The sequence below is a fragment of the Python bivittatus genome, unplaced genomic scaffold (genome assembly GCF_059951505.1).
Source record: "Python bivittatus isolate LINGU-HERP-01145 unplaced genomic scaffold, Pbiv_v1 ctg000820_np1212, whole genome shotgun sequence".
Lineage (NCBI taxonomy): Eukaryota > Metazoa > Chordata > Lepidosauria > Squamata > Pythonidae > Python > Python bivittatus.
The window spans coordinates 892,443-902,230 of NW_028277107.1; the positions used below are offsets into that span (position 1 = coordinate 892,443).

General features: G+C 60.5%; 1 protein-coding gene across 1 annotated transcript; it reads right to left on the reverse strand.

Moving 5' to 3' along the window:
* Positions 1 to 281: 281 nt before the first annotated feature.
* LOC148214032 (uncharacterized) lies at positions 282 to 9,583 on the reverse strand. Its single transcript, XM_088128871.1, has 2 exons — positions 8,879 to 9,583; positions 282 to 586 (listed from the first exon to the last, which is right to left on the reverse strand). The coding sequence occupies exons 1-2, from the start codon at positions 9,441 to 9,443 to the stop codon at positions 282 to 284; spliced, it is 870 nt and encodes a 289-aa protein (XP_087984997.1). The 5' UTR covers positions 9,444 to 9,583.
* Positions 9,584 to 9,788: the final 205 nt, after the last annotated feature.

Below are 9,788 nucleotides of genomic sequence, written 5' to 3' on the forward strand. Positions count from 1 at the left end.
AGGACTGCCCTCCGTTCCGGGTGAGGATACATATCCGGGGGGTGAGATTCGGAGGGGAGGCACAGCTGCAAGCGCTGCTGGATTCAGGCTGCACCCACTGCTTGATGCACCCATCTGTGCTCTCGGGACTTGGCCTACAGCTGCGGCAGGAACCCATCGCATTCAGCCAGCTAGACGACTCGCTTGCGGGGGAGGCCAGCTCAATATTACACCGAGCTGGTCCAGATGACGATCGGGAGTCACCGGGAAGAACTAAGATTTGTGGTGGTCCCGGTGGCCGACTACGCAGTGGTACTTGGCTTGGCGTGGCTGTGGCGACGGAACCCATGGGTCGACTGGACAGTGGAGGCGGTGCGATTTGGGGTCGAGGGGCCGGCGGAGCGCGAGAGCAGGCGGGACTGGCCCGCGACAACGGACGCGACTGCGACCACAGACGGGCAAGTGGAGGATCCGAGGCACGGGGAGACGAGACAAGAGCAGACAGTGCTCGGGACCCGGGCAGTGATAGCAGCAACGGCAGCGCCGGAAACTCGGAGGCTCGCAACGATCCCAAGGCGTGGGAAGGCTGCAGCGACTAGCGGGACGACTGCAGAACAAGGGCCAGAGTCCGGGGAAACCATGGCGAGCGGCGGCATCCCAAGGCAATATCGAGACCTGACAGCCGCGTTCGGGGAGAAGGAGTCCGACCAGCTCCTTCCACACCGACCCAGTGACTGCGCCATTGAGCTAGAGCTAGGGGCAAAGCTGCCCAAACCGAAAATGTACTCCCTGTCAATGAAGGAGATGGGGACCCTGCGGGAGTTCATAGATAAGAACCTAGCGCGGGGATTCATCCAACCCGCGAAGTCACCATTAGCGGCCCCAGTACTATTCCGGGAGAAGAAGGATGGCTCGCTCTGGATGTGCGTGGACTACCGGGGGCTGAACGCAATCAGGACCGAATACAAATACCCCCTCCCCCTGATGAAGGATCTAATGTCGCACCTATCCAAGGGGAGGGTATTCACAAAGCTGGATTTGCGCGAAGCATACTTTAGGGTCAGGATCCGCGCAGAAGATGAGTGGAAGACAGCGTTCAACACACCGCTCGGAAGCTACCAATTTTCCGTGATGCCGTTCGGGTTAAAAGGGGCCCCAGGGGTGCTTATGCAGCTAATAAACGAGGTGCTGCACGATCTACTCTACCGGGGCGTCCTGGTCTACCTGGACGACATCCTCATCTACACCGAAACCCTGGCGGAGCACATGAGCCTGGTTCGCACGGTGCTACAGAGACTGCTGAAGGCGCAGCTGTACGCAAAGCTATCAAAATGCGAGTTTCATCGGGAACAGCTGGACTACCTCGGCTACCAGATATCCAGTCGGGGAATTGAGATGGACCGGGCGAAAGTAAAAGATGTTCTGGGCTGGGAAGTGCCGCAAACCCGGAGGCAACTCCAAAGTTTCTTGGGGTTTGCGAACTTCTACAGGCAGTTCATCCCGAACTTCACCCAAATTGCTCTTCCCCTGACAGACTTACTAAAAACCAAGGGCAGTGGAAAGCCCCCCAAGCCCAGCATGGCACTCGCGTGGACTGTGGAATGCCAGGGGGCCTTTGAGGAGCTAAAACAGCGGTTCACTGCGGAGCCGATCCTCCGCCATCCCGACCCAGATCGGCGGTTTATCATACAAGTAGACGCGTCAGATGTGGCAACGGGGGCGGTCCTACTCCAACCCAGCCTGGAGGGGGCCATCCACCCATGCGCCTATGCCTCCCACAAATTCACGGAGACAGAGAGAAGGTGGATGGTGTGGAAGAGGCGTACACGGTCAAGTGGGTGCTAGCCACTTGGAGGCATTTTTGGAGGGGGCAGCCGAACCATTCGAGGTGTGGACGGACCACAAGAACCTCGAGGCCCTGAAGACCCCGCGTAAGCTATCCCCCAAACAGGCGCGTTGGTCCCAATACTTCGGGAGATTCAGGTTCACCCTAAAACACATCCCCGGGAAGCGCAACTTCCTGGCAGACAGGTTGTCTCGCATGCCCCAGCACACCAGCCTACGAGAGGAGATCGTGGACTCCATCATCCCTGCCAGCAGGCTGGCTACAAAGGCGGTGACCCGGAGCCAGACCAAGGGGAGTGGCGGGACGTGGCGCCTGAGGTAAAGCAAGGGTTTGCGGAGGCGGCGGAGTGGGACGCTTGGCTCGAGCAAAACCGAGAAGTGCTAACCAGCCAAGAGGGTTTGTGGTGGCATGAAGGGAATCTGTATGTGCCCGAGGGGTGCCGACGGGGGGTCATGGAAAGAGCCCACGACAGCCGGAACGCGGGGCATTACGGCTTCGTGAAGACGCTCCACTTAATTCGGCAGCAGTTCTGGTGGCCAACGCTCCAGAAGGACGTGGAGGCATACTCGGGGGATTGCCCGGTGTGCGCGACAGCGAAAGGTGCTAAAGGCAAGCTTAGGGGGTTACTCCAGTCGGTAGCGGACCCCGACGGCCCATGGCAAGAGATCGCCATGGACTTCATAGTAGAGCTCCCGGAGAGTAAGGGGAAGACCGCCATTTGGGTGGTCACAGACTTATTCTCCAAACAAGCGCACTTTGTAGCGTACCGGCGAGTCCCCACGGCAGAGAGACTGTTTGTACAGCATGTTTACTGGCTGCACGGCGTGCCCCGATGGGTCGTCAGCGATCGGGGTGGCAACTTCATCGCGTGGTTCTGGAGGGAGTTCCTGAAGCGGGTGGGGACGAAGCAAGCACTTTCCTCCGCGGCGCACCCGCAGACAGACGGAGCCACGGAACGCCTGAACGGGGGGCTCGAACAGTACCTGCGCTGCTACGTGGGACACCAACAGGACGATTGGGTGGAGCTACTGCCGTTCGCGGAAGTAGCATACAATAACGCCGTCCACAAAAGTACCAGCTTTTCCCCATTCAAAGTAGCCACCGGGAGAGACTTCGTCCCCATGCCAGAGTTGCCTCAGCCGGAATCCCAAATCAACTCCCTGGATGCCTGGTTCGGCCAAATCGACGCCACCCGGTGGGCGGCGCACGCAGCATTGCAAAGAGCCAAAGCCGACTACAAAAAACACATGGACCACAAGAGACTCCCCGAGGGGCAGTGGAAAGTGGGGGACCAGGTGTATTTGTCAATCAAAAACCTAAAGATACACCAGACATCGACGAAACTCAGCCCGAGATTCGTGGGGGCGTTCCCCATCGCAGAGGTCATCAGTCCAGTAACCGTCAAGCTGACGCTCCCGAAAAGCCTCGGGAAGATCCACCCAGTGTTCCACTGCAGCCTGCTAAAGCTGCACCAGCCGGGGAACGCCTGGCACAAGGCAGAGGGGGTTCCACCACCCATCATGGTCGGTGGGGAGCAGCATTTCGAGATCAACCAGATACTGGATGCCAGGAGGCAGAAGGGGCAGGTCCAGCTCCTGGTGCAATGGAAACATTTTCCCAAGTCCCACAGCAAATGGGTAAGCAAAGCCCACATAAGAGCGCCGGACCTAATGCGGGACTTTTACAACAAATACCCCGGGAAACCGAAATAAAGTCGGGGGGGATTTGTTTTCAGGGGGGCGGTATGTCAGGTTCGGCCGGCACGGGGCTTCAGGGAAGCTTGCAGCCAGACCGTGCGAACTCCACCGGCAGTGGCTAGCTGAGGGAAAGAGGAACTGAAAGCGCCGCTAATTAATGGGCCACCTGCGCCCAGCCAAACAGGAAAACCGCAGCGAAAGTTTTAACTCTACACTGATAACGGCGCGAGCCAACAATGAACGGGGCCGCAGGTACCGAAACAAGATCGCCATGCAACACAGAACCCTTGGGCTTGCACGTAATGGGGGGGGACCAACCCAAGCGGGGGGGGACTGCTAATCAAGGACAATGGACCCTGGCCGAACCTGCCATCATGGACAATTAAGAGGGATTATTGGGGGGCGGATAATCCGCAGCGGTAACGCGATCGCGGGGCGAAAAAAGCGTGGGAAGGGGGGAATATAACGAGTGATGCAAATGTACCAAGCCACTCCTGGCTTTGCTTGTGACTGCTACGTTACGCATGAGTAAACCTCTTTTGTGAACCACACGTGTCACGGGAGTTTCTCTGTCGAACGGGGCAAACCTTACATGCCGACCCTGCCCGGCGCGAGGTCTCTGGAAACAAAAGGTCCAGGAGTGCTCATGATCTCGTCACCGGTCTGGGTCGGTTTTCCCTGTGAGTCATCACTGAAGGCAGAACCTCAATGGGGCTCTGAGGTGGGGGGGGGGGACATTCCCTTCATCTGTCCCTGTTCGGGTGCCAAAAATGTAAGGCTCACGGCTACCCAGAAAACTTGAAATCAGTCAACAGCACAAAACAAAAGACTTCAAGCAGGGACTTCTCTAAACAGCATTTTATTTGGCCAAGCAAAAGTCTGGGTGCTCACACCCTGCACCAAGAGAGAGCAGGGTGGTGTGAGATTTGCCCCGTTCGACAGAGAAACTCTCGTGACACGTGTGGTTCACAAAGAAGGTTTACTCATGCGTAACGTAGTAGTCACAAGCAAAGCCAGGACTGGCTTGGTACAATTGCATCACTTGTTATATTCCCCCCTTCCCGCGCTTTTTCCCGCCTCGTGATCGCGTTGCGGCTGTGGGCTATTAGGCCCCCCAATGTCCCCCCTGATCGTTCATGATGGCAGGGTCGGTCAGAGTCCATTGTCCTTGATTGCCAGTCCCCCTCCGGCTGGGTTGGCCCCTCCCTGCTACGTGCAGACCGCAGGTTCTGTGCTGCGTTGCGATCTTGTTTCGCTGCCCTGCGGCCCCGTTCCTTGCTTGCTCGCGCCGTTATCAGTTCGTAATTAAAAGCTTCCGCTGCGGTTTTCCTGTTTAGCTGGCCGCAGGTGGCTCGTTAATTAGCGGCGCTTTCGGTTCCTCTTTTCCCCGCTAGCTACCGCCGGTGGATTCCGCGTGGTCTGGTTGCGAGCTTCCCTGCAGCCCCGTGCTTCCCTGAAACCTCGTGCTGACCGAACCTGACATGCCGCCCCCCTGACGACAACTCCCCCCCTCGGTCCTATTTCGGCTTCCCGGGGTATTTACTGTAAAAGTCCCGCACTAGGTCCGGCGCCCTTATGTGGGTTTTACTCACCCATTCGCTGTGGGACTTGGGGAAATGTTTCCATTGCACTAGGAGCTGGGTCTGCCCCTTGTGCCTCCGGGCGTCCAGTATCCGGTTGATTTCGAAATGCTGCTCCCCCCCGACCATGATGGGTGGTGGTACTCCCTCCGCCTTGTGCCAGGCGTTCCCCGGCTGGTGCAACTTTAGCAGGCTGCAATGGAACACCGGGTGGATCTTCCCGAGGCTTTTCGGGATCGTCAGCCTGACGGTCACCGGATTGATGATCTCCGAAATGGGGAACGGCCCCACAAACCTCGGGCTGAGTTTTTTCGATGCCTGGTGCGTCTTTAGGTTTTTGGTTGACAGATACACCTGGTCCCCCACTTTCCACTTTTCCTCGGGGAGCCTCTTGCGGTCCGCGTGCTTCTTGTAGTCGGCTTTGGCTCTTTGCAATGCCGCGTGCGCCGCTCGCCGGGTCTCGTCGATTTGGGCGAACCAGGCGTCCAGGGAGTTGATCTGGGATTCCGGCTGAGGCAGCTCCGGCATGGGGACGAATTCTCTCCCGGTGGCTACTTTGAACGGAGAGAACCCGGTGCTCTTGTGGACGGCGTTGTTGTATGCCACCTCCGCGAATGGTAGTAGCTCCGCCCAATCGTCCTGTTGGTGCCCCACGTAGCAGCGCAGGTACTGTTCGAGCCCCCGTTCAGGCGTTCCGTGGCTCCGTCCGTCTGCGGGTGCGCCGCGGAGGATAGGGCTTGTTTCGTCCCCACCCGCTTCAGGAACTCCCGCCAGAACCGCGCGATGAAGTTGCCGCCCCGATCGCTGAAGATACGTCGAGGTGCGCCGTGGAGTCGGTAGACATGTTGCACGAACAGTTTCGCCAGCCCCTCGGCCGTGGGGACTCGCCGGCACGCTACAAAGTGCGCTTGTTTGGAGAATAAGTCCGTGACCACCCAAATGGCGGTCTTCCCCTTACTCTCCGGGAGCTCCACTATGAAGTCCATGGCGACCTCTTGCCAAGGGCCGTCGGGTTCCGCTACCGGCTGGAGTAGGCCTCTAGGTTTGCCTTTGGCTCCTTTCGCTGTTGCGCACACCGGGCAACCGCCCGAGTACGCCTCCACGTCCTTCCGGAGCGTGGGCCACCAAAACTGCCGCCGGATTAAGTGGAGTGTCTTTACGAAGCCGTAATGCCCCGCGCTCCGGCTGTCGTGGGCTCTCTCCATGACCTCCCGTCGGCAACCCTCGGGCACGTACAGCTTTCCTTCGTGCCACCACAACCCCTCTTGGCCGGTTAGCGCCTCTCGGTTCTGCTTGAGCCAACCGTCCCGCTCCGCTGCCTCCGCGAACCCTTGCCTTACTTCAGACGCCGCGTCCCGTCGCTCCCCCTTGGTCTGGCTTCGGGTCACCGCCTTTGCAGCCAGCCTGCTGGCGGGGATGACGGAGTCCACGATCTCCTCCCGTAGGCTGGCGTGCTGGGGCATGCGAGACAGTCCATCCGCTAAGAAGTTGCGCTTCCCGGGGATGTGTTTCAGTGTGAACCTGAACCTCCCGAAGTATTGGGACCACCGTGCCTGTTTGGGGGATAGCTTACGCGGGGTCTTCAGGGCCTCGAGGTTCTTATGGTCCGTCCACACCTCGAACGGTTCAGTTGCCCCCTCCAGTAGATGCCTCCACGTGGCCAGCGCCCACTTGACCGCGTACGCCTCTTTCTCCCACACCATCCACCTCCTCTCCGTCTCGGTGAATTTGCGGGAGGCGTAGGCGCACGGGTGGATGGCCCCCTCCGGGCTGGGTTGGAGCAGGACTGCTCCCGTTGCCACGTCTGATGCATCCACTTGGATTATAAACCACCGGTCTGGGTCGGGATGGCGCAGGATCGGCTCCGCGGTGAACCGCTGTTTTAGTTCCTCAAACGCCCCCTGGCATTCTGCAGTCCACGCGAGTGCCATGCTGGGCTTGGGGGTTTCCCAGTGCCCTTGGTTTTTAGCAGGTCGGTTAGGGGAAGGGCGATTTGGGCGAAGTTCGGGATGAACTGACGATAGAAGTTCGCAAACCCTAGGAAGCTTTGGAGTTGCCTCCGGGTTCGCGGCGCTTCCCAGCCCAGGACATCCCTTACTTTCGCCGGGTCCATCTCAATTCCCCGGCTGGATATTCGGTAGCCGAGGTAGTCTAGTTGCTCTCGATGGAACTCGCATTTCGAGAGCTTTGCGTACAGCTGTGCCTTCAGCAGTCTCTGGAGCACCGTGCGCACCAGGCTCACGTGCTCCGCCAGGGTCTCGGTGTAGATGAGGATGTCGTCCAGGTAGACCAGGACGCCCCGGTAGAGTAGGTCGTGCAGCACCTCATTAATTAGCTGCATAAATACCCCCGGGGCCCCTTTTAATCCGAACGGCATCACGGAAAACTGGTAGCTTCCGAGCGGGGTGTTGAACGCCGTCTTCCACTCATCTTTTGCGCGGATCCTAACTCTGAAGTAGGCTTCGCGCAAGTCCAGTTTTGTGAACACCCGCCCCTTCGACAGATGCGACATCAAGTCCTTCATCAGGGGGAGGGGGTATTTGTACTCCGTGCTGATTGCGTTCAGCCCCCGGTAGTCTACGCACATACGGAGCGAGCCGTCCTTCTTCTCCCGGAATAACACCGGGGCCGCTAATGGTGACTTCGCGGGTTGGATGAATCCCCGTGCTAGGTTCTTGTCTATGAACTCGCGCAGGGCTCCCATCTCCCTCCTCGACAGGGAGTACATTTTTGGCTTAGGCAGGGTCGCTCCTGGCTCTAGCTCGATGGCGCAATCACTGGGCCGGTGTGGTGGGAGCTGGTCAGACTCCTTCTCCCCGAACGCTGCCGCCAGGTCTCGATACTGCCTCGGGATTCCGCCGCCCGTCGGGGGTTCCCCGGGTCCGGCCCCTCGCTTTGCGGTTGCCTCGCCAGTCGCCGCTGCCTCCCCTCGCCTCGGGATCGTGGCGGGTCTCCGGGGTCCCGGCGCTGCTGCTGCTGCTGTTGCTGTTGCCGCCCGGGTCTCGGGCCCCATCTGCTCTCGCCCCGTCTCCCGGTGTCCCGGACCCGCCGCTTGTCCGCCGGTGGTTGCGGCTGCCTCCGTCTCCACGGCTCGGTCCCCTCTGCTCTCGCCCCTCGCCGGTCTGTCGACCCCGAACCGCACTGCCTCCGCCGTCCAGTCGACTCGTGGGTTCCGCCGCCGCAGCCACGCCAAGCCGAGTACCACCGCGTAGTCGGCCACCGGGACCACCACGAACCTCAGTTCTTCCCGGTGACTCCCGATCGTCATCTGGACCGGCTCGGTGTAATACTGAGCTGGCCCCCCTGCCAGCGTGCCATCTAACTGGCTGAATGAAATGGGCTCCCGGAGGCGCCTCAGCTGTAGCCCGAGCCCCGAGACCACCGCTGGGTGCATCAAGCAGTGGGTGCAGCCCGAGTCCAGTAGCGCCCGTAGCTGCGCCTCCCCTCCGGATCTCACCCCCTGGACGTGTATCCTCACCCGGAACGGTGGGCAGTCCTCGTCTCCTATTGGGTCCGCGCGCCTCGACTCCCCTGCTCGCACTGGGACGCCGTTCAGTGCGAGCGCGCCTCGTTTCCCGCCGGCTCCGAGTCCTCTCCGGAGGATGCTGTCTCCGGGGTCGACCACCCCCCGCGTCCTTTCTCGGTCACCGCCGCCACTGCCCCCTTCCGCGGTCGGTCACCGGTCCTTTTCCCGTTCGCACGCGGGGTTTTGACCTCGGGCCGTGGTGGGGCGCCTTCCCGCTCCGTCGGGCACTGCGCCGCTCGGTGGCCTCTGCCTCCGCATCGGAAGCACAGATTCGGGGCTCTGGTCGCCTCTCGCCTCCCGGTGGACTGCCGTCGACCGCTCCGTCTCTCCTCGGGGGTCCTCTCCCTCGGCCGGTCCCTCGTCTGGTCCCGTCGTCTTGTGCTCTGTTGGATCTGCCGCCACGCCGATTCCGCCGTTCCGGCCAGCCAGATCCAATCCTTCACTGTGGCCGGGTCGTCCCGCCCCAGTGCCCGTTCCAGGATCTCTGGGTTGAGTCCCCTCTTAAAATACTTCACCTTCAGGGACTCCGGCCAGTCCGCGAGCTTCTCGGCCAACCTCCGGAACTCCAGGGCATATTCCGATACCGATTTGCCCCGCTGCCTGAATTGTAGGATGTCGTCCTCCGCCCGCTTGGTGCTCAATGTGTCCTCGAATCTGTCCCGGAGCGCCTGCATGAAGTCCGGGAAACTCCGTAGTTCCGCCGCGTTGGCATCGTACAGCCCGATCACCCAGCTGGCGGCTTGGCCATCTAGCAGCTCGGCCACGTAGGATACCCTGTCCTCGTCTCTAGCGAATAGGTGACCACCCCTCTGCATGAACCCCCTGACGTGCGTCAGAAAGTGCGGCAGCTGTTCGGGGTCCCCTGAGAACTTCCCAGTGATACCTCGAAGTCTCAGGGCGTCTGCCGCCCGTTGGTCCTCCGACCGGGGCGCCGTGGGTGGTGCCGGCGGGGGTGTCGGACCGCCCCCCTGTCGCTCGCCTCCTCGTTCACCGCCGGTGGCCCCACTCTCTGTAGTAGGGTCTGGAGCATCGCCTCCACGGCGTCTAGGCGTCGCTCGACTCTCTCCTCTAGTCGGGCGAATTTCTCGCTCCACTCACGGTTCCGGAACCCCGAACCCCGGGTCATCGTAACGCCCGAATCGTCTGGTCCTTGATTCACG

Bases quoted from the DNA above. Each gene is read 5' to 3' on its own strand.
- LOC148214032 (XM_088128871.1), bottom strand. From the start codon at position 9,443: ATGCAGAGGGGTGGTCACCTATTCGCTAGAGACGAGGACAGGGTATCC. The intron at 587-8,878 runs GCAGAGGCCACC...CTTGTTCTGCAG, and splicing joins TCTGTGCTTCCGATGCGGAG to TCGTCCCGCTAGTCGCTGCA.